Genomic DNA, 24,588 nt, shown 5'->3' with positions numbered 1-24,588 from the left:
ACACACCAAGTATCTATCCTTGTTTACTGGCTTAAACGTTTCCTAGGATGCTATCTTAATAAGACACATCATCTTATTTCTAGTAGCACCTGGGATGAGATTGATAGGGAAAAAGTTAAATAGCTGATTTGCCATATTCGCAAAGAGCTGGGTTAATTTGGAGCAAATATAGCAAGATAATACAAGGACTTCACATAAACTACAAGTTTGTCACAGTTCTCATGAATCCTGGTTGCTAGGTCCATTTTGGGAGTGGAAGTGACTTTCTAATCTCACTGTCCCACTTCTTGTTAGACACCTAGTACTAACGACCGAGAGCTTTCTTAGCTCTGACTTCATGGACGCTGTCTCCCTAGTGATCAGTCAATCATCATGAGTTCTGAGATAGGTACCTGTCCATCTGTGAACTGGCTGAACTGCTGCTGTCCTTGCTGGACTTCTGTTTGTGTAATCTACAATAAAGAAATGACACGGGTGATCAGTGAGGGAACATTCCTGCTGGGTCAACAATAAATTAACAATATTTTACCCTCCCACTGGTGGATCGCCAAGCACTTTACAGATTTTTTTTTTTTTTTTTTTTTAAATTAAGCCTCACAACATCCCTGTGTGGTAAAGCAAGACAGATTAAGGTCCTTGCCTAGAGTCATATCAGTGAGTCGGTGGCAGAGCTGGGAACAGAACCCACAAGTCCCATCTCTTGGTATTTACTTCTGCGCTAAATTTGTCTCCCGTACAAGCTCACAGAAATGTCAATTTTAAACAAAAAATATCTGAAACTACACACAAAGTAGGATGGCAATGAATGCTAGTTGAGAACAAAGGGCATTGTTGGATTCAATAATTAAAAAGCAATGCAAAGCAGCCCCCTCTTACTTTCATAAGCAGAATATGGACACAGTTTACAGACAGGAAGATGAGCCGTTTTTTCAATTTTTGAAGGGGGATAAAATTATGTTTAGCTACAGTTGTCTAACAAGAATATGAAGCATCTTAGCAGTTGTGTTGATCTGAGCTGTGCTCCTCTCATTGAAAATCTTATTGCCCTATCTCTGGAGCAGTTCTAGCTCTGAGGAGTTACTGCCCTATCCTCCTAGTCAAAAGGAATAGAAGGAAGAGAAGAGCAGAATAGATGAAGTGTGGGAAGCATTAAGCTCTACCCCACAACCAGTGCAGGCTGATAACCAAATCAATGACTGAGTTGCAAAAGTGCCTCATTTAAAAAGTGGTAAAAGTTTTCAGGAGTTCCAAGAGGCATCTTACGTAACAAAAACAGAGATTTCTGGTATGACTGGAGACTTCTTATGTCCAATGCACGAGGCCAACTATCCATTTAACATGCACAAAATGGACATGCTTGAAAGTTTTGGAGGTAACATAATGAAACACACATCTACTGAACCCTAATCTGGCTAGCCAGTTGAAAACTCTGTCATGTACTCATGTTAAGTTGGTCGACTTCAAGTTGCTTCCCTTTATGTGAGTTTTTGATATTTAAAGAGCTTTCTTTGAGTGTATCTCCAAACTAAGGTTTCAGAGTAACAGCCGTGTTAGTCTGTATTCGCAAAAAGAAAAAGGAGTACTTGTGGCACCTTACAGACTAACCAATTTATTTGAGCATAAGCTTTCGTGAGCTACAGCTCACTGAATGCATCCGACGAAGTGAGCTGTAGCTCACGAAAGCTTATGCTCAAATAAATTGGTTAGTCTCTAAGGTGCCACAAGTACTCCTTTTCTTTTTCCAAGCTAAGGCTATGTCTACACTAGAGACCTTACACCGAGCTTTCCTGTTGACATACTTAAACCACCCCCAATGAGCGGCAGTAGCTATGTCGGCGAGAGAGCGTCTTGCAGAGTCCACACTGGCTCTTTCCGTCGGTGTAACTCATGTCGCTCGGGGGGGTGTGTGTGTGTGTGTGGGGTTTTCACACCCGAGCGACTTAAGTTATACCGACAAAAGTGCTAGCGTAGACAAAGCCTAAATCTTTTAAGATTGAAACTTGAATCCTAACTCTGACGCTGTTACAAATAAGCACATGCATTTGTGTCAGGTAGATTCTGCCCTTAAAGCAAAAAGGAAGAGAGAATGAATTGAGGGGAGCCATCTGGTACCCTTTTGCTCCTTCAGCTCACACTCCTTGTGGAGATATACTCAGATTTCTCTTCTTCTACACAGCATTAAAACGGATTGGTTTATGTGGCATCTGAGAAGTGCATGGTATTTTGCAATGCAGGAAAAGGCAATATGTCCTGCTTCAGAGTTTTTAAGAAGAAAACATAGGGATAGGTAGAAGAAAGGAAGGGTGTGGGATCAGAAAATGGGATCATTAGGAAGCTAATTGTATCTAGAGGTTTCAGAGTAGCAGCCGTGTTAGTCTGTATTCGCAAAAAGAAAAGGAGTACTTGTGGCACCTTAGAGACTAACAAATTTATTTGAGCATAAGCTTCTGTGAGCAACAACTCACTTCATCAGATGCATTCAGTGGCTATCTAGAGGGTAATGAAGCAGGGTAGCTATCTTAATTTTTCACTAACATGATTAGTTTTATTTCTTGTGATTACAGGTGACTGGGCGAGGGTGAGAAGATAAAACATCATGTCTTATGACAACTATATGCTGTCCTAGGAAGAGACACTTGATCATTTGGAGTGCACTGGGAAAAAAATCAAGGAGCTTACATTTTGAAAAATGTAAGAGCCATTCCTGAATGATCTGCCACTTCTCCCATATCTGCACAAAGGAGCACTATCTGCTTAGGAGCGCATACTCACCCACCCTCAGGGATGAAGAGTCTCTCTGCTAAGAGCCTGAGCCTGCAGCACTGATGTTAATGGACTTTCAATGCAAGAGATGTGCTTCTAACATTAAGATTGCTCCAAAGGACAATAAGGGATCACACTCGTGTCTTTCACTCTCTGCTTTGTGCCTTCTCTCATTTGCCCTATACCCACACAGCTTGCCAGTCATGTGCCCTCTTCTTTCAAGCCCACTTTTTTCATGAATCCTCCTTATACTGGTGATCTTTCCACAAGGCCTGAACTGTTTGTGTCTTATGGCATTAAATGAGTAGTGGCTGGGCTTCACCATAGGCCTTGTACAAGTGCTGTGAACATTTACACCACTACCCATATTTACATGAATGAGATGGTTACTCCAGACTTCCACTGTGTTGTTTTGTTTTATTTTTATTTATTTTTTATGTATGCAGTAAAGCAGAAAAATCAGAAATGCCAGAAATTGGAATCTCAACTCATAGGAAGAACAGTTTAATAGTTAATGACAAGTTTTTGGTATTACCGTACATACCTGCTGTGCGTTGGCTGCAAGCGTCTGGATCTGTCCCTGGACTACCTGGGTGCCTGATACCGGCTGAGCTAAGCGGATATACTGCAGTTGGCCAGCATTCAGTTGAACCTAGAAACAAGGTAGAGAAAGAAAAATAAGACAGTGGACTGTATAGTATGAAACACAAACTTGCCTTCTTGTTTCCAAAACAGAAACCAGAGTAACAGATGATACTTGGAGGATTGAACAGATGCAGTGCTGAAATTAATAGTTACATGGATTCTGTCAAAGAAAATAAGAGAAACACTTTACCACTGCAAATTCTTAACTAAAACTTGAAAGAGCCACCTTAGCATCTCTCTTTCTGCAACGGGAAAGCATTTAGAAAGTAGCACACTGAAGGTTTTAATCAAGTGTTAGAGAGCCCTTATTTTTCCTTTGCAAATATGAAGAGTGATCAGATTAGTTCTTCTTAAACTAGAGTAAATGGCAGATTCTCTGTAACTTTAAGTCTTTAAAGTCATTCGTACAAATAAGAAAACTACTTTACCAGTGAGCAAGCTGCAAATAGTGACATTCCTATTACATTCTTCCCATCATTTTCCTTTAGATGTTTGGTAACTTTTCACCTTCTTAAAAATGAGGGAATGACAGCACTGGCTAGAACCAGGAATACTGCAAAGGCTTCCAACACAATTCTGCCAGGGTACTTCAGTCCTGACACAACAAAGGCTGTAATATTATCATGCCAATGTTTTGTGCTTTATATTAAAATACAAAACTTCAGTTTAATATAACACAAGGTTAGAAGTTTAAATGTTGACAAGTCAGGAAAAAGTTATCACAGTAACATTAGTCCTGCTCTCTTACATATTCTGCATTTTTAACTATATAAACAAACATTTGAAAAGCAACACAAACAAAGCAAAACATGGAACACGGCTGAATTAATGTTACTACCAGAACTGCAACTTTTCCCATTAACCTACTTTTGAACATTTAATTCAGAATCTGAAGGTTAAATTGTTATATGCAGCTTTCATTTTAATTTACTTTTAAAGGGGGGGGGGAATCAAGAGCCATTACAAGTAAAGAGCATAAAACCACTTTTACTTCACCAGTGACGCTTGGAAGCTCTTGGAACAGAAATTATTGGGCTTGCAGTTTACACAAACTCTGCTGACTTCACCAGTTGTGTCCAGAAGCCCCAATATTGCTCTTGAAGCAATAGCCTCTGCCGTAGTTATGAGTGTAACCTCCATCTGAGCACAAACATTTCAATACACAATCTATTTCTGCGTTAAAATTTGCCTGCAGAGAAGAGGCTTCCCACTTCAATTTTTAACCACAATACTAATTTAATGGGTGAAACAGATTTGAAATGCTTATAAAACACTTATTTTTGGTTCTGCAGAGACCAAAAAAGGTCTAGTGCTCACTGACATCTAGCTAATGTGAAAATTTCAAATTGTAAATTCAGCTACTTTTGAGACGTGAGCAAAACATGTACATTTATCCAAAATGTACATCTCCCACCTTTGCTCAAAGTTTAAGAAAAAAATAAATAAAAACACAAGACAACATATGAGCTGAGATCCATGATGGAAAATTATAGCCAGAAAAACATTTTCAGATGTTATAAGCAGGTGCAAGCCAGTGGGGTTATAAGGAACAGTCCGATATCAAGCTTTTAATTACAGTGGGCACTACCAGTTTTATGACACCTTATATCAGAAATTTAAGTTTTTGTGCATGCGCAGTGAGAGACAGAAAGACTTTCAGTGGAGCCCTGGACTTGAGGAGCCATTAAAGGGAGATACTGATGATGCGACCAACAAGATAGGAGAGAGCTCCAGGAAAGCAGCATAGTGAAAGTGGAAGAGGATAGAATGATAACAGTGCTGATGGCAGCATAGACTAATGCTCTATTAAAAACCCTCTGAAGAGAGTGCATTTGTTGCTGTACTTTGTATTCCAACACTGTGGCCTGATCCATTATCTATCTGAAATATAGAACGGGTCTCTCTCTACAATAACTGGTTCTTCAAGTCAGTGTGGATCCCCTAGAAGGTGTGCAGGAGCCTCATGTGCATAAGACAGTTCTTTGGACTAGCAATGTTTGTTAGGGCCATGCATATACCCTATCTTCCCTCATGCTCCTATGTGAGGGTAGAAATGGGAGGGCACCATGACAATCCCTCAGTTTCCTCAGAGGTCAAAGTGCACATTTCTGTGGACTCAAATGCAGGGATGGAGGGCAGGGCATGGGATCCACAACCACAGTTACTGTAGAGTGACACATACTCAAAGGAGGGAGAATGGTTAATGTGGATCACTCTGTAGGTGATTAGCAAACAGTATCCTCCCTGGAAGGAAAGAGTGGGATTTTGGCAGTGCCAGTCAAACAGCGACTGCAGTACTGCTCTTCCAAAATCAGCATCTGACCTGGCTACCATGTCAAGGGCATAACATTTGACAAAAGTCATTGGGTTGCTCTACCTTGCAGACCTGAGTCTGGAACATTTCTGAAGCAAACAGAAGATGCTGCCTGGGCCCTGGTGGGCTGTGTCTTGATGTTTGGCGGAAGAGGCTTGCCAGCCATCTGATAGCTGGTGGAACTGCACTATGTGATCCTCTTGGAGATTCTTTGAGATGAGATGGCTTGGCCTTTAGATGGGCCAGAAATGGCCACAAAGAGGCAGGGATGCAGCCAGAAAGATTTGGTTCTGTTAAGGTAATAGAGCAAAGCTCTGGACACATCCAAAATATGTAACTTCTTTTCTCCTGGTGTCAAGTGCAGCTTCAGGAAGAAGACTGGCGAAGTGATCAATTGGTTTAGGTGGAAGTCTCAGACCACCTCAAGAATGAACTTGGGGTATGGTCTCAACAGTATCATGACCTATGGAAAGAAGTTAGGCAATCTGGCCACGAGAGCTTGGTGACTCTCTGATGAGCTGATGGCCACCAGAAAGACTGTCCTGATGGTTAGGTGGTGTACTGAGCACTCTGACAGTGGCTCAAAGAGGCAGGTTCCATCAGTTTTAGGAAGACGATGTTGAAATCCCATGTGGAAGTCAGGTCCTTAACTGGAAAGGAGAGAGAATGGAACCCCCTTTCTGTATCAGAGTAGCAGCCGTGTTAGTCTGTATTTGCAAAAAGAAAAGGAGTACTTGTGGCACCGTAGAGACTAAAATTTATTTGAGCATCCGATGAAGTGAGCTGTAGCTCACACTCTCTAAGGTGCCACAAGTACTCCTTCCCTTTCTGTGTGTTCACTGGGTCTAGCCACCACAAGAACTCTTACAGTTCTTGAGGGAGGACTGTGACTCTTCTGTTCATGTGGTGTCTGGAGGGGGAGTATGCAGGCCTCAGCTGTAGCTTAAGGACCAAAAGTGAAGTCTGGCAAGCAGTATCTTGTATGTACATACCCACATGTGGCTACCAGTACATCCCATTGTCGCTGGGTTTGATTTCAGGTTGTTTTCCAGCAACTGAAAAAATCTGAATCTGTCCTCTGGCAGGTAGGCTCTGGACAATCAGGAGTTGATCATGGCACTTATGGATTCTATCATTCATGATGATGTGAGAGATTATTTCCTATAGCTCACAAGGAGTCCCAGTTGACGGTACAGGGAAAAGCCTGTTACAGTCTCCTGTGGGGTCCTGCCTCTGATCAGCCAATTGTATAAGTACAGACAGATGTGGATTCCATGCTTCCTCAAAATGCACTACCCACTACTTGCTAAGCATTACTCTCAATGCCACGGAGAAGGGCTGAACCCCCTATTTGGTAAAGGCTGGGATCTCAGAGTATCAAGTACTTGATGGATAGCTATATGGAAGTATGCATCGTGATGGGGAAGCCTAATAATAATTAAAGTAAATGTTTTCTGCTTCTGTAGAGCCTTTCCTCCAGCCATCTCAAAGTGTTTCATAAAAATGCTTTCTAAAATAAGAAATTATTACTACACCTATTTCACAGATGCCAAACGGACACAGAGATACTAAGTGACTTGCTTAAGGTTGCAGAATCAGACTCAAACAGAATTGAAATAACACTCTTTGCTGAAGTATAGGTAGTAAAAGACCTAAGGTTTAGGCAATAAGAGTTATATTAACAGTTTCCTAAGCATACCTAATTATTTTTTCTCCCAAGACAAAATTCTTAACTGAGTTATAAGCACTCAGTGTGCCACATACCAGAGGTCTGGTAACACCAGGCAGTGGTGTGTGTATATATATGTTCTTATGAGAAAGGGCTGATGTAACAGTTTGATACAAGACCATGAAAGCGTTACACATTCCTCCTGGTGGAGCCTTACCGGAATTTGCTGGATTTCTCCTGTGTTGGTGATTATCTGCTGCATAACTTGCATGGTCTGCCCAGTTCCACTCTGAGCCTGCTGCGTTTGTCCTTGTGGCTGTGCCTGGACGATCTGTACCTGCTGACCCTCCCCAACCTGCATCGTCACTGGGGTGGTCTGAATTCAAACACAAAAAGGAGCACAGATTGATTTGTCTGAAAGTAAGTAGAATCTCAGAGATTTACAGCCAGTAACCAGAGGCTCTTTACAGACCTGCTTTCAGCTTGATATTTCTAACTCTACCTACTTCAGCATTGTGACAACCTGGAAAAGCATATTCTCATGATTCTAAGTCTACTGCCACCAAGAAATAGATAAGAGTTAATTTTAGTTTTCAACAAAATCTTTATTGTTCAGTTTTAAACAAGATGAACTTATTTACATAAGTTCATGTGCATTTTTGCCATCAGAGATCTATCTATCTTACATACTTAACTGGCCCTACTACCACAGCATCTGAGCACCGCACAATCTAATGTATTTATCCTCAACACCCATGAGGAAGGGAAATAATATTCTCCCCATTTTACAGATGGGGAACTGAAGCAGAGAGAGGCTAAGTGACTTGCTCAAGGTCATGCAGGAAGTCTGCAGCTGAACAGGGATTTGAAAAGAGGTCTCATGTGTTCTAGGTTAACGCCCTAACCACTGGACAATCCTTCCTCTATGAAAGGGGCTCTTGCAAAGAAGTGAACAAAAAAAGAGCCACTATGGCACCTATACACCACTAGAAACACAGCAATATTAAATGTCTGCAAACATAAGAACAAAAAACTGTCTGGAAAAGTAAGGTTCCTGAGGCAGGCTCCATGCTATCTCTTAAAATGCCCGTACTATGCCGTGTATACTATACTGATGGTACTTTTAGAACAACATTCTTTTCCAGCTTCAATGTGAGAGAAACAAGGATAAGAAAAAAGCCAGTACAGACTGTAAGATTTATATAGCTAACAGCATCCATAGAAGAACAAAAATGCACTACAGCTTCACTTCTGTCATGCAGCTGCCATCACTCACTTCAGAATAATGGTCCAATTTAGTCCCATGAATCAACAAGTCATACATTTGCTTTTGAAAATACAGGGACATCACTTCCCTTGTAGGTAGGCCTGTGCAATTCAGTATTTTAACAAAGTACGTTAGTTGCAATCCATATAGTTCCTTATTCTTTTAAGCATTTTACAGACAGCAGGGGAGATGTCAAGGTGCTACGCAACATGGAGTTATGACATCAGAAGAGGTTACCAACATCCCAGTGCATAGTATCAATGCTGTTTTCCCCAAAGCCTTTCAGACACATCAAAAATTTAATTTCCTCAAACATTTTGGATAAGGGAGAGAAGAAGGATGCTACTAGATTAGGAGCTTTGGTTGAGTGGAGACTGGATAGACAAGGAGAACACAACCGTCCACCCCAAATTATACAACACCTAAAACTGTTCAGCTAATCAAATAAAATAAGCCACTTACTTTAAGACCTAAGAGGCATAGCCTCATACAAATAAAGCCCATGTATACAGATCTAATGTCAAGTGCTTATAAGTCCACACAGAAGGTACACCAGGCAATGTGCAGTCATTAACTATTAGGGTAAAATCCTGCATTGACAAGTGGATGATTAAATGACCAAATAGGTCCCTCTCCATCTCCATACTCTATGGAAAAAAATGCCATTTCAAATGAGATGGAAACCTTCTGTCAATAGTCCTCTTGGTCTCTTTCAAAACAGTTACATAATGACACTGAAATTAATTTAAACACTGTTATATAAGTTGCAAAACCAATTTACTTAGTGCAGCAAAAACCTTTCTAGCAAATCACCAGGAAGACATTAAGTTTTTCCCTCCTTCGAAGTGTTCATGGTAAGGTAAATACAGCAACTGCCCACTTGTTAAGTTTTCAAACAAGCATCTATGTGCTTTTTTCCTCTTCCGCCCCTGATACTTAGGAGGAGCTCCCTGTGCAAAGCTACCTCGTTATCCTCCTTCAAAACTCTCCTGTTCTGTGAGGCCTACAAAAAACTTGGCACCAGTTACACTGCTGGTGTGCCGAGACCACAGCCTGTCATGCTGACCATATTGTCTTGTTATATATTTGCATCCCCATCTATATCCACCTGTCACCTCGACTTATACTTAGATTGTAGGTTCTTTGGCGCAGGGACCACCTTTCTGTTCTGTGTTTGTACAGCACCTAGCACAATGGGGTCCTGGTCCACGACTAGGGCTCCTAAGTGCTAAGGTAAAACTAGTTATTATTGGGAACATCCAGATGTGGCTTTTCATATCCAGGGTACAGCTAGGACTTGGCTGGCTATGTAGAACCGTAAGCCCCCATGCTCTGCCTGTGCACTGACCTGTCCTTGCTGAGGCTGAGCGATGATGATCTGTCCTGGCTGGATGGTAGTAGTGGATGTGGTGGTCTGTTGTCCTTGCTGTTGCCCCTGTACCTGTACTGCGGCAGGCTGCTGGGCAAGCGTGAAATAGTACTGGACAGGCTCAGCAGGCGTCACAGCCTGGCGCACCTCTTCCTAGAATACAGGAGGGGAAAAAAACCAGACTCTGCATTCTGGCTGAAATCCACTTCCGTAAACAATGCTCAGTACAATGGATTCTTTAATGCTAGGTTCTAAACAGTTTAAGCCAAAGGAAAGTAAATTCAAACTGCCCTTAAGATAAATCAGAATGAAAATAATGGGTTTCCACAGACTTTTACTGACCTACACAAATCAAAGCATTTCAAATTTCTAAGGTACAACGTGATCACCCATGTCATCATGAAAAGCAAACGAGCAAACAATTATCATAATTAAAACCCTTGCAATTACAGTGCTTGGCAGTAAATTCCAGCAAGGCTTGTTATCTTTGCACAGTGCTAATTGGAAGTGCACCATGACGAGATATACAAAAGCATTGTATGCCACCAAAGCCTGCTCCTTACCCTACATGTTGAACACAAACTTCAATCTACCTCTTGCTGTGAAACCACTGGAAGCTTTAAAAAAAAAAAATCTGATTTTATAACCAAACCATTCCAGAATTAAGCTATGTCTACACTGCACTTTCATCTGTAAAACTTTTCTCAGTCGGGGCGTGAAAAAACCACCCCTCTGACCGAGAAAAGTTTTACCGACGAAAAGCACCGGTGTGGACACCCCCATTGGGGGTGGTTTATTTTGTCAGTGGAAGAGCTCTCTTTGTTGGGACTCTGCGTACCTTACAGGGGAACGGCTGGAGCAGCACAGCTGTAAAGTGCGCAGTGTAGACATAGCCTTAGAATGATAAGACAAGTGATGTAGTTTTGCACTGTCTGCTTCTGCTGGCAATTGAGATATCTCAGCTTTTGTCAAACAACTGAAGATCCTGCTCTGGCCCTTTTGTTTCAAGCAAAGGAAATGCTGTAGCTTTTTCCTGTTCTGGTTTATCTAAACATGGCCTTGGGAGTATAGAAACAATGCTGATTAATGGAATTTCAGGAACGGAAGTAGGATTATTGGATATTACACTAGCCAGAAATGAGCTAACACTTTAAAAAAAGCCATACATTTTAGCTCCTTAGAAATAAAGATTGCTCCTACACCTAGAATTAAATGTGGTTCTCCAGATGTTCAGTCCATGGCAGAAGGAGTAAACAACCCTCTCCCAGCCACCTTAAGTCCACAGCTGAGAGTGTAGGATGTTTACACATGCTACAGCATGGCAGATTCCACATTACTAAAGCCTGTTGGACTCCCTGATATTAAATAAGGGCTGCCCATAGATTAGTATCAATTACACCTACTTGAGATGCCAAATAAAACAAAACAAAAACACCCAAGTGAAACAACATCAAAGTGTATGTCGTCTGAATGGCTGAGGGCTTAGTAATGGCATACAGAATCTTTCATCTCTAAATTCCCTGTTCAATTCCTGCTCACAGTGATAGTGACTGAAAGTTGTTACTACTGGATGGATTCTTAGAGACCTATGTAAAATGAGCCTAGTTCCTAACAAACAGGCATCCACATCACATGGCTACAACTGACAGAAAGGCTTGGGCTACACTGGGGGGAGAGTGGGGGGGGGAGGGAGGAGGGGGTTTCGAATTAAGATACACAACTTCCACATAGCTAAAGTTGAAGCATCTTAGTTCGACTTACCTGGCCGTCCTCACATCGTCCCCCATCGACTCCGCTTACTCCTCCTGCCGAGGTGGAGTACAGGCGTTGATTCGGGGATCGATTTATCATGTCTAGACGAGACGTGATAAATCGATCTCCGATAGATCGATCACGACCCACCGATCTGGCGGGTAGTGAAGACTTACCCTAAGTGGCACCTTTTTTGGCCATTTCAAGCAGGAGGAAAGGTTGAACAGACCATGGAAAATAAACTGTCTTCTTCCATCACTGAAGTGGATTTCCTTCAGGTCAAAGCTGAGATACAGACTGGCAAAGAATTACATGGAGGAAGCATGCAATATTACTGAATCTAATACCCTTACTGTGGATAAAGACAGAATTAGAGAGACAAGTGGGGGTGAGGTAATATCTTTTATTGGACCAACTTCTGCTGGTGAGAGACATGAGATAAAGATGGACTTGTCAAGGCAGCACTAAATAATATATATATTTGATTAAACTCTATAAAGTGCAAGTGTAATGTAGCATCAAGCCCTCTCCTTAAATACACATACACACACTTTTCCCAACCAAAACTAAAAAATTACACAGCCTGGTGTAGCTAGAAAAGAAAAAGCTTCTGAGATTGAATCTTGGTGTGAACAGTAATGTCAGCACCACCCAATGGTAATGCAGACAAAACACCCCACTGATTTAGTTTTACAGTTCCTCTTTCGTGAGTAAATTCGCTGGAGTATTTTAACTTGGCTTCCTCAAGCTCTTTGTGACCAGTGTATGGATTTTAGCTGTAAAGTTAGAACATATTCCATTTTTTGTTGTTACTAACAGGACGCAGCAGTTGAAATCAATTCTGTCCTGATCCAGTCATGAAAAATCCATGCATGGGGGAGGACAGCTGTAGTAGTTTCTTTACAGCAAACTACTTAGATATCCTATTCCAAGGACTGCAACACTCAAATTCCTAATTGAGCTCTTGAACAAAATTTAAATCAACTCTGCACCTCAAAGCATGCGTTCTAGGTTAATGTTTCACAGTGCTCCAGGCAGAAACTGATTGAAATCTGAACTTGTTTAAACCAGGTTATGTCTTGTTTAAACCAGGCCGCCTCTTCGGCTATGTCTACACTTAAGGCAGCATTGTAGAGTACAGGCACTATGCACATAGCTACATGCTGCAGTGAAAGACTCTAGTGGGGTGGCACAGCAGAGATAGGCTCTGGCAGTGGGGGGCTGCTGAAGCCTTTCCGCACTGCCAGAGCCTGTCACTGTGGCAGGGAAAGTCTGGCAGCAGGATGCTACATGGCTAACAATATACACCCTGGCGGTATATACCCTGGGGATTCACCTCCTAAACCATGCCTCACTGTCTATACTGCTAGATCTATCCAAGACAGCTGAGCATGCAGTTTGTACTCTACACACCAGCACGAACGTAGTCATACTTTTTCCTTTAAATATGTAACTTCAATTACCACAGCAATGCAACAGTGACAATTTCTCCCCCAGCTCTCTGACGTAATGAACAGTAACTTGTCAGATACTCTTAGCTGTGGCAGAGATAGACTACAAGTTTTAGCCTTAGCAAAAAATAAATAAATGCAAGCCCTTCAGCCTACAGGCAGATACTTTTCAAAGTTGTTGAACTAGACGTGTGTTTTTCCACTGAAAATTCCTTTCCTACTTTGTCAATGATATCATCCATCAAAGCTCTCCCGCCCCTGAAAATTTATTGCTAGTCATCCAGCAGTGTTCATAGAGGCAGGGAATATACAGGTGTTAGGCTTTGAGAAATTGCAGCTTATTTCAAAACAAATGTTGATGTAGTTTCAGTTATTTATGCTGTACAACCCGGATAGGAAAGCTTTGGTGATACTGATCGGAAAGAAGAATTACTATGGATTATACAGTAACTACGTTATTTACATCTGGTGAGAAAATGTACTATTGAATTGACTTCATATTTTGGACTTATGCAGATTACAAATAGGACTTCTACAGAAGATTCTCTTTCATGGTGAAGTGAAAGGTCAAATGAGTGAACAATGCTGTGCACATATTTTGGCTTTTGTTATCTCAGGCTGTTACTCACTGCTTTTAGGTTCAGCATAAACACGTTGAAACCATTTTCCTGATTTTTCCAGGTTTCCTGAGATGCAGGCCCCCCAATCCTCCAAACTGGCATGCACAGATTTTTCTTTGCTAGATGGCTCTTGTTTAGGGTGCATCTTTGAAAACCTGTTCTTTACATATCACAGGAGCAAACAAATTCGCTTCAGAGGAATCATTACTTGGCTATATTGAAAAAGGATCAGAAGGCTGCTCTGTGGGAAGGGACTGAAGGAACCTGTGCAACATTCTCATACATGACATTCACCATGTGAGCAAGTATATACAGAACATGGTCCCATCAAATATGTACATAAATCATGGGTGGTTGCTGAATTTTCTCTATATCAGATAATCTTCTAGGTCTTTCTTGAGTGAATACTTTCTAATAAGTGATGTTCTACCACCGCTCCCAAATAATAGCAAAATATAATGGGATGAGGTTAGCAGACCGTTTTCTGTTCACAAGGAAACCGTGCTTTTTCAAGAAATGACAGGGAACGTGATTGGGCCCAGATGACAGGAGGTCATCAAGAAAAGGGTAAATATGCATTCCATTCCTTTGGAGGGCCATCACCAGCACCATGAGGACTTTGGTAAACTGAGGTAGAGTGGTCAGCAAGCCCCAAGATTAAGGCTCTATGTTGAAAGTGCTGCTCTTTGTATCTGAAGCGAAGGAATTTTCTGTATATTACTCACACTGGCATGTGAAGGAAGCCCCCTTGGAGTCAATGGATGACAGAAAATTTCCTAGTGATACACCTGCTGGGATTTACCTCAAAGAAAGCAGGCTGTTTTATAGTACTTCTAAGAGATGTGAGGATAAGGTGGAACAGAGAATTCTAAGGGTTATCATGGACTTGCTACAAAGCTTTAGACAATCTCAAACCTTCAAAAGTATCAGAGCAGCAGTTCCAGATACATAAAATCATTTGCGCCAGCACCTACAAAACATTGGACCTAATTATCCAGAAAGGAAGGAGTGACAAACTCCACATAATTTAAAAGGAAGTCAGGCAATGATTTCAGGGGCTACTGAACAAGGTACTGAATGAAGCATCATCTGTAAATGTAAGAATTCCCTAGAAAGCTTTATGGCATTGGGTGCTAATCTAGCTGTTTAGTCTACCAGGCAGTTTGTAGAGAAGGGAGGTACAGTTGTCTGACCGCTAGACCTAGATGAACAGCTACATATTTCTACAGCTTGGTACAACTGTGGAGGAAAATAAGCGTTTAGACAAAAGGTGATGAACTGGTCTCACAGAAAGCTGGATTTATGAAGCAGCGATATTGGGCTTGCTATATTACTGCCATAGTCTCAAAGAGCAGAGAAACCAGTGCTTCTTAAATACAAACCTGTTACACGTTTCAAAGCAGGCCTGGTGCTCAGGATGACTGTGGCAGCCTGCCGCTGTAAACATCCGACTGAAAGCTCCCTTCTAGCACCTTACAGCTTCCAGTCAAGGATGTTTACAGTAGCAACAACTGCCCAGAAAATGCAGAATGTGGTACTTCTGCGGGAAGCAACGTCTTTCCTTCTTCTCCAACAGCCTAGATGTGTTAGCTCAACTGGATTCTAGATGTTTAAGCATTCTGAATGTTAGCAACTTTTGTTATTTGTAACCTCTATTAGCAGCCTTGTCAACCAGCAATTACATAGATCAGTCTCATACAAGTTTTCACTTTTAAATCAGTTACCAGTAGGTGCACAAGTTTTGTTTTCTTCACATAACCTAACTCAAGCGACAACTGGACACTTGAAAGTGACAGAATGAGGAAATATGACAAGAAAAAAAAAAGCTTCAATCTTTTTAATAATACCCCGCTCTCACATAGGGTTTTCATCAGTAAATCTCAAAAGATTAAAAAAAAAACAACAAAAAACTTACCAGGAAGTATCGTTACCCCATTTTACAGTTGGGAAACTGAAGCACAGAGAGGTTAATGGCTTGTTAAGATCATCCAGCAAGCTAGCAGCAGAGCAAGTGCTCCAACCACTATGTTCTGCTGCCTCCCCATGGACATTTCATTGTAATAATTCCTATACAGGCAGTCATTTGGCCCCTTTAAAGTAAAGCCAATTACAAACTTTTAAGGAGAAACATTTACAAAGACAACAGATTTCTGGACTTCAGTGGTTGAAGGAATGTGGACCTTGAACTCAGATTTCATTCTACGGGAGCAGGTATCTGCTGTAACCACACACAGGCACAACTGTGCCTGCTGAGAGGATACTCAATGTTCCATTTTATTCAGTCCTCACTGGAGTGTTCTGTACACATTAGATTTTAGATTTCTAAAATGTACCCAATTACATCTCTGAGGCACTGGCAACAGCAATGTTCACATTGATAATACAGAAAAAACTAAATGTCTAAGAGATTGAAACATTAAATATTGAACACAAACATACAATAAACTGTACTTGCCTTATGTTTGAACCTCACTTTACATTACTATTTAATATCAGAAGTATGTAAATAGTGGAAAAATCAAACTTGCACGTAAAGAATAGTAGTAGCTGTTTCCCCAACTCACCTGACGTTTCGGAGGTTTAAGTTCATCTCTCGGAACAATATCGATGAGAAAGTCAAATTGATCAAACTTTGTAATTGCCATGGCAATATCATTCCTCTGTAACAATTCCAAAACAATGGAAATAATCCGTCAGTTTCAGAATCATCTGTTTGGTTGCTGAGTAAAATAAAAGTTGGGAATGCCCGTCATATGGAACTGAATTCTCATCCTTGAAGCCCCAAATGGTCCCACTCACATAACAAGTACTATTGATTCGGAAACAGCAGAGGGCAGGCAAGCAGAATGAGAGACTCAGGGAAACCTTGAGCCACCACAAGCAATAAGAAGATCTGTAATGGCAAAATTATCCCCTTCCATCTCAGAGAGGAGCTCTCTCATTGACCTAGGTAATCCACCCCCGACAGGCAGTAGCTAGGTCAACTGAAGAATTTTTCCGGGAGTTAGGTCAGCTTCACTACATCTCTCCATGGTGTGGATTTTTCACACCCCAAGTGACACAGGTGGGTCAACCTAACTTTTTAAGAGTACACCAGGCATCACTGGGTTAAGTTTTTAGGGGAAAAAACAAACATTTTTGAACATTTTAAAATCAAGAGTAAATTAAGATTGGATGTTTTTCTAAAAGATCCACCAAAATAATTCCTAGAGTGTAAGTTCTATGGTTTATGACAGCAGTTCTCAAACTTTAGCAACCTGAGGATCCCCATTTTTATTTAAAATTTTTCTTGGACCCCCCAAGCCTACTGATATTTATTTCCATTTGAAGAAAAACACTTTCCATCTCCCACTCCACCCCTTCCCCAAGGCCCCACCCCACCTCTTCCTGCCTCTTTCCACCCCATCCCCCGAGCGCATCGTGTCTCCGCTCCTCCCCATCCCTTCCAATACCCCCTGCACACCGTTGAACAGCTGTTCCAAGGTGTGCAGGAGGCACTGGGAGGGAGGGGGAGCAGTTGATCAGGGGGGCCAGCAGCCCCGGACATGACTCACAGACCCCCTGGGGTACCCTCAAGGACCCCAGTTTGAGAAACGCTGGTCTATGTTATATAGGAGGTCAGATGAAAAGATCACAATGATTCCCTTCTGGCCTTACAATCTATGATACCATAAATAATTGTGTCTTAGAACAGCTGGTTCTAAAGCACATAAGAGAAAAGGCTGCTCTTGATTTAGTCACAGTTACACAGGAACTGGCTCAGGAAGTAAGTGCATGGAGCCACTAATTCCCAGTGAACTTAACATAATACGTTCAATATCCTCTCAAAGGGATAATTACAAGAGGTTATGCCATGACACTGAACTTTAACAAGGGGACTTTTCTTTAGAAGAGTCAGAAACAACGTGAAGGAAAAGTGATATTACAGTATACTACCAGGGAGACCGTTTAAGAACATTTTAAGGTCACAAAGTGAGCATCACCAAGGAGTTGTGGGGGAAAACGGAGTTAACTAGGAGTTGTTAGGAGCATATTTGAGAAAAATGGTATCCCAAGTAATGTTACAAGATCAAAGTTAACATATAAGATGGCAATTAAGAGGACTAAGAGGAAGCGTGAAGAGCAAAGAGTTAAAAGATAACAACTGGAAGACTGCAAAGTACATTAGAAGAAGGTTTCAGAGTAACAGCCGTGTTAGTCTGTATTCGCAAAAAGAAAAGGAGTACTTGTGGCACCTTAGAGACTAACCAATTTATTTGAGCATAAGCTTTCGTGAGCTACAGCTCATCATGCATCCGATGAAGTGAGCTGTAGCTCACGAAAGCTTATGCTCAAATAAATTGGTTAGTCTCTAAGGTGCCACAAGTACTCCTTTTCTTTTTATTAGAAGAAGGAAACCCCACAAAAGAGAGTAAGCCAGCCTACCAAGATGAGAGGCTGGCATTGGAGACCAGGGATACTAAAATCCCTCCCCAAACTACTTATGGACTCAGGGGGTGATGCAGATATACATACCATGGAGTTACTTTTTTCAGGTATAGTGTCAGATTGAGGTATTTAAAAAAAAAAAAAAAAAGAACTAAAAGAGTGAAATTGTGTAAGTCACCATTACTGGATAGCATTTATCCAAGTTCTGAAGACACTCAAGAACAAAGCAGCTGAATTTCTAACAAACAAGGTAATTTGTCATTAGAAACTGCTTCAACAATAGATGACTGTATGATGACCAAAGCCGTAAAATGTCTTTAAAAAATCCTGGGTCTGATTCCAGGAATTATAGGAAAAGGAAGGGTCTTATTTGGTATTAAGAGAAATTCACTGAGGCTAGACTTATAAAGCATACACATGAGCACATGATTGAGATATCTGCCCTTTCTGATGTTACCTAGGATAAAAAATTAGAAGGACTATCAATCCTCACACTTCAGCTTATCTGACGTGTTCCAGAACATGTATCACCTTGGGTAGGCCTACACTACCCACTGGATCAGCGAGTAGCGATCGATATATCAGGGGTCAATTTATCGCATCTAGTCTAGACACGATAAATTGATCCCCGAGCCCTCTCCCATTGACTCCGGAACTCCAGCGCTGCGAGGGGCGCAAGCGGAGTCGACGGGGGAGCAGCGGCAGTCGACCCACCACCATGAAGACGCCGCAGTAAGTCAATCTAGGTACGTCAACGTCAGCTATGCTATTCTCGTAGCTGAAGTTGCGTACCTTACATCAACTCCCCCACCCCCCAGTGTAGACCAGGGCTTTGGCATCTAAGTGTCAACAGTAGCTATGAAGAAAGTAAGGGAAAAAACACATTTTCATCTCTGCTCCACAGATACAGTATATTTTCAAGGGACACTGTTACAGCTGCAGGGTATTGCACCTCTATGCCCTCCTCCGTGGTACACTCTGGGAGTTCCTAGTCAGGTATCCAGGCTCCAGCGATCACCTGTCTCTGGTCAGGGACCCCATCTCACTCCCTTCTGACAGGGAGTTTTAAGGCTGCATAAGGTTCATATTTAGAAAGTAAAAGGGGTCAGAAAACACAGACATGGCGGTTCAAGGTTTCATGGAAATAGCTCTCCATTACCTGCAGAGTCCTCCGCTTATTATCTTCAGTGTGTATCCATGCCCGTAGTGTCAATTCTGTTATGAATATTTGAGCAGCCTTGGCAAACAGCACAGGAGCTTCAGCACTAATCATCTGTAATGAAAAATGTGCATTTCATTCACTCAATGTACTACACTTGGTTATACCATAGAAGCTTGGTATCGTATTAACAGGTAAAAAGTCCAGGGATGAATGAAATGGTAGTTTGGGAGATATGGGGATTTCCACATTACATCTGAAGGCCATCTCATTGCAAGATGTGGAAGTCCAAAAGTCTACCAGTTTTCAGTCAAGCGCTGTAACAGGAATACTGGCCAGTTACAATTTTCCTGAGAAGTTTATTTATTGAAATATGAAGGTTATCAGATTTGAATTTTGCACAGCATAGGGTAAGCCAGTGAGCTAACACAAAGTTTTGGTCAATCTTACTCTTTAACAACAGAAGTGAAACTCCACTAACAATTCACATGACAGACAGGCTTCAATTCACAGGTTAATAGTTTCTTCTTTCACTTTTCAGGCTAACTTACTGTAGAGGATATAATACGTATTGTGGAAACTTAGGTTACAATTAACATTTGAGGGCCAAATTTTCAGCACCTGTTTCAACTTTATGCTCATATAAAACCCCTAACTTGCAGGAGCATATGGCATCAGTGTGTGTGAAGCTGGGTAGTCAGTCACCTAGTATGCTTGCACATGAATCATTTTTATATGTGCAAATTTTGTTGGTGCAATGAGGGTACAAATTCAGAGGTCAGGTTGAGGCCTCATTTAAAAATCTGGTCCTTGCAGTCAGAAGTTATCAATACTCATTTACAAAGTGACTTACATACTATGATAACAAATGCAGGCAGAGTAAGAACGGATTGTAAAGATTAAATAAAAAAAACATAAGTCTAACCAAAATTCATTTTCTTAGCAGAATCTGGCTCTAATTCCCTTTCTATTAGAACCGTTTCACTTTAGCTACCTTTCTTTTAGGCTTATTTCCTTGGATATTTCCTTCCTGTTAAACAATGGCCACCCGGAAACAATATTATTTACTTTCCATCTCCCTTTTCCTTTCATTACAGAGAATTTGGCATTAATTTAGTCAAGGCACTGAACTGAGACTCAAGAGGCTTGGATTCAATTTGGTTCAAAAGTTTTTAAAAAAAGTCTACATTAACAAAGGGAGCCAAAGAACACACCTTTTTCTCTGAGCTTATTTAAATGTTAAAGTCTCCCAACCTAAGGGTGGTATTCACAAGGAAAAGGATGGAAGTCATTGGCTCCATGAACTCTCTTGGAAATTGGTATCCCGTAAAATCTTCCAATTTAAGGCAAAAAGATCCCTGGATAAGTAACAAAAAATCCCTGATATTTATAGTAGTTTTTTTTTTGTTTTTCGTGTTACACGAGTAGATGTGCCAGATTTCCCCTTAGACCTATGCACACCCTTATCCCCATATGGATAACTTGCCTTCATCACATGCCAAATAAATACTGATTTCTTAGTTTGCTTGTTTCAAGGGTTCAGATCTAAAAATGTATGAAATATCAAAGGTCACACTTCCGTGATAAAATGTAAAATATGATGTTTTGTACTAATATTTGAAATACCTTTGTAGGGTTGTTGTTTTTTTAAAATGTTACTATGTTTATATTAAATGCTTTTGTAGTGCTGTGAATGCAAAAGCCACAGAAATAAGGAGGAGATATGAATATGAAAACTGAGAGACCGAAGCTAGTCATTACTAGAATTGGGAAAAGACTGAAAGTCATTTGCAAATGCTTTATTCAAGACGTCTGGAAATTTGTTTTTAAATGCAAAATGTACAAATTATGTGCCCCGCTATACAAGCCAGTTAAATAATGAAAGAAGTTGTCCAACAATGTATCTGAAAAATACTGTGAAATCTATCAAGCTGCTAACAGCTGCAGCCGCCACAATGGTGCAGTCAACTAATCTCCATAAGGCATCCTGAGTACCTCTTCTCTATAGGTCAATAAATAATCTCCAGAACCTAATGTATTAGGAGGAAGGATGACATTGTGGGCAAGAAACTGATCTGGGACTCAAGAGCCCGATTCAACTCCTGGCTTTCCTACAGTCTTCCTGTCTGACCTTTAGCATGCCAACTCTCTGTGCCTCTGTTCCCTATATGTAAAACGGAGATATTACTTCCATTCCTCACAGCGTTAACTCATTAATTTTTGTGAAGCACTCAGATACTACTGTAACAGGGGCCATATAAGTACCTAGATAGAGAAGGCTTTATGTGTATGTCAAATGAAGTAGGCCAAGTCAGGTGCCTCATATTCATCTTTATAGAGCACTCCTCAAAAAGAAACAATCACTCCAGTTTCTAGGGGGCTTTCTATCATCAACTGTGAAATTGTTCTGATAGCTGATGAGGTATTTTAATTCTTCTTCAGATTTCAAGAACAATAAGGTTGTTTTTCTTACATACACTGTGACCCAGAGAAATGACAGCTATCGTGCTCATCAACAGGGTTCATAACCGTAAGTTTTGTTTCACAATGTAAAAGACCAAATATGAATTTACCTTCACATCTTCATCCAGTTTCATAATCTTCTTAATACGAGCCAGTGGAAGTTCCTGCACTCTGAAGTCTTTCTGCAGAGAGCAAAAAAAGGAGACTTCATAAACTATTCAACTACACATAATTCAAAACAAAAGAAAGAAATAAGTGATGTTCAGAAGAATTCAAAATTGGCCCTTTCTGCTTTAAACTGCATCTGTTTCCTGTAAGAGGCAACGGTTTTTATTCTCCAAGGTAAGGTAACTACAAACACTTGATGTTTACCCTCTTATCCACTTTTCTTTGCCATTCTAAGTGTTACATATTATATAGTTTCCCCCTTCATCTGCCGAAGGATGCTGTATAATAGACTGCATAGCTGCTGCCTGCACTACAGGAGGTGGGCCCTGGAGCAGACACAGCAGGCTGCACTCCAAGCTCAACCTCATGGATCTTACTCATTCTCCCCCCACCCTCAACAGACTGCGCAGGAAAAGGAAAGCTCATGGAGGTAAGAGGCCAGGGGAAGACCTCTCACCTGCAGGCTGGCAACTGGGGGGCAGCTGCTGGAGTTTGCCAGATGACTAGGAACTAGGAGGATGTAAAAGCCTGTTGGGGGAGGAGGGGAGAAGAGGAGACGGAGGACTGCACAAACCTGCCAGTGGTAAGCGAGAGAGAAGGGAGGGCTCCGGGCAGTCTGTGTAAAGGGGAGAAGAAGTGGGGATCAAGTGCAAAGGAAACCAGGGCCTGCATTTCTGTGCACACACATTTGATGTGCATTTAAAGTTGAATTTTTAGCACACATTCAGCATTATTGGGAGGGGCCATTTAAAAAAAAACTTGAAGACAACTAAAAACATGATCTGTTCTTTAAAAACGTGATTTTTATGCAAATTTCATGACTGAGTTTTGACTCAATTTTTGAACTCTTGGGGTTGGCAAAACTACTAATCGACTTGGTACCACATGCCATAAAATATAAAATTAACACGGCACATATTAAATGGTTAAAAACTGCTTATGTGTCAGATCTCAATCTAAATATCAAAAAAAAATCATCATCAAAGAGGTCCCACAGGGATCACTTCTTGGCCCTATGCTATTTAACATTTTTATCAAGAACTCGGAAGAAAACAAAGCCATTATCAATAAAGTTGGCAGATGACACAAAAATTGGGAAAGTGGTAAATAATGAAGAGGACAGGTCATTGATACACAGCAATTCAGGTTACTCGATAAGCTTGGCACCAGCAAACAAAATGCATTTTAATAGGGCCAAATGTAAAGTTGCACAGATAGGAACAATGAACATAGGCCATACTCACAAGATGGGGGACTCTTATCCTGTGAAGCAGTGATTCTAAAAGACTTGGAAGCTTTGAATAATCAGTTGAACGTGGGTTCCCAGTTCAAAGCTGTGGCCAAAGAGGTTAATGCAAATTTTGCATGTATAAATAGGGAAATATTGAGTAGGAGCAGAGAAGTTGTATCACCTCTGTATTTGGCACTATGTGACTGCTACCTGAAAATTGTATCTAGTTCTGGTATCCACAATTGAAGAATGTAGATAAATTGGAAAAAAAGTTCAAAGGGCCAGGAAACATGCCTTAGGAGAATGAAAGACTCAAGGAGCTCAATCTATTTAGCCTAACAAAGAGAAGGTTCCGAGGTGACTTGATCACTTTTTACAAATACCTACATGGGGAACAAAAATTTGACCAGGGGCTCTTCAGTCTAGCAGACAAAGGTATAACTCACAAGATCCAATGGCTGGAAGTTGAAGCCAGACAAATTCGGACTGGAAATAAGGTTAAAAAAAAAAATTTAACAGCAAGGGTAATTAACCGCTGGATCAACTTTTTCATCCCTGGCAATTTAAATCAAGATTGGATGTTTTTCTAAAAAGGTATGCTCTAGTTCAAACAGGAATTAATTTAGGAAAGTCCTATGTTATGCGGGAGGTCAAACTAGATAGTTACAGTGGTCCCTTCCAGCCTTATTATCTAGAATCTTTGAGTTAGTTATGACTTCTCTGAAGATCTGAGACACCTATCCAGAAAATCTCACAGTGATACAATTCTTCTCTAGTTTCTGCCACAGTTGAATAATATCTTACATTTGTGGTTATTTTTAGGGGGGGAACTCTATTTTATTCCTATAAATAAGTACTATGGCTATTAGACATTGCATATATTGCGTATTTATTTTGGTTGAAGAGAAGCACTGCATGTTGTCTGGCTACTACCCAGCTAAGCAAGATTTAGGAGATCAATTCTTCAGCTTTTCTTTTTCCAAATTAAGCATCATTTTCACCACGCCTCTTCTAACTAATTCTGGAACTAATGTACCATTAGTACTATTTTCTACAGTTTCTCCAAGATGAGGTTGCATTTCTCTGTGTTTTATGGGGAAAAAAAATTCTTAAATGGTTCCCCTTTTCCCAGAATTCTAGCTAAAGTGTGTACACCACAAAAACACAAGAACAGAAATAAAGATGGTCTCAAAGAGCAGTCAACCAGAACAGTTTGTATCACAGGTGACTGCTTTGACCCCCCCACTACACAATACATGTAAATGAATTCTCAAAATTGCCCCGGTCCA

The 24,588-nt window shown here is 40.9% G+C and overlaps 1 protein-coding gene and 1 long non-coding RNA gene across 6 annotated transcripts in view; one reads left to right on the top strand and one right to left on the bottom strand.

Annotated features, from left to right (window-relative positions):
* LOC122463319 overlaps nucleotides 1-5,227 on the top strand; it is a 29,551-nt gene extending 24,324 nt beyond the window's left edge. Inside the window, exon 3 of the long non-coding RNA XR_006286561.1 lies at nucleotides 2,565-5,227. This is a non-coding gene — a long non-coding RNA (uncharacterized LOC122463319). The remainder of the gene's footprint in view (nucleotides 1-2,564) is intronic.
* Nucleotides 1-24,588, bottom strand: part of NFYC (nuclear transcription factor Y subunit gamma) — a 58,192-nt gene that overhangs the window by 1,835 nt on the left and 31,769 nt on the right. For 3 of the 5 annotated variants that reach the window (XM_037881736.2, XM_043532204.1, XM_043532205.1), the window contains 7 exons: nucleotides 22,011-22,082; nucleotides 19,438-19,551; nucleotides 16,415-16,510; nucleotides 10,007-10,180; nucleotides 7,609-7,767; nucleotides 3,308-3,415; nucleotides 393-452 (listed from right to left, as the gene is read on the bottom strand). In XM_037881736.2, the coding sequence (XP_037737664.1) occupies nucleotides 393-452; nucleotides 3,308-3,415; nucleotides 7,609-7,767; nucleotides 10,007-10,180; nucleotides 16,415-16,510; nucleotides 19,438-19,551; nucleotides 22,011-22,082 (783 nt within the window). The remainder of the gene's footprint in view (nucleotides 1-392; nucleotides 453-3,307; nucleotides 3,416-7,608; nucleotides 7,768-10,006; nucleotides 10,181-16,414; nucleotides 16,511-19,437; nucleotides 19,552-22,010; nucleotides 22,083-24,588) is intronic. The other 2 variants (XM_037881737.2, XM_043532206.1) reach the window with 2 other exon arrangements.

This window comes from Chelonia mydas, chromosome 19, assembly GCF_015237465.2.
Source record: "Chelonia mydas isolate rCheMyd1 chromosome 19, rCheMyd1.pri.v2, whole genome shotgun sequence".
Taxonomy (NCBI): domain Eukaryota; kingdom Metazoa; phylum Chordata; order Testudines; family Cheloniidae; genus Chelonia; species Chelonia mydas.
This window is presented reverse-complemented; position numbering and strand designations above follow the sequence as displayed.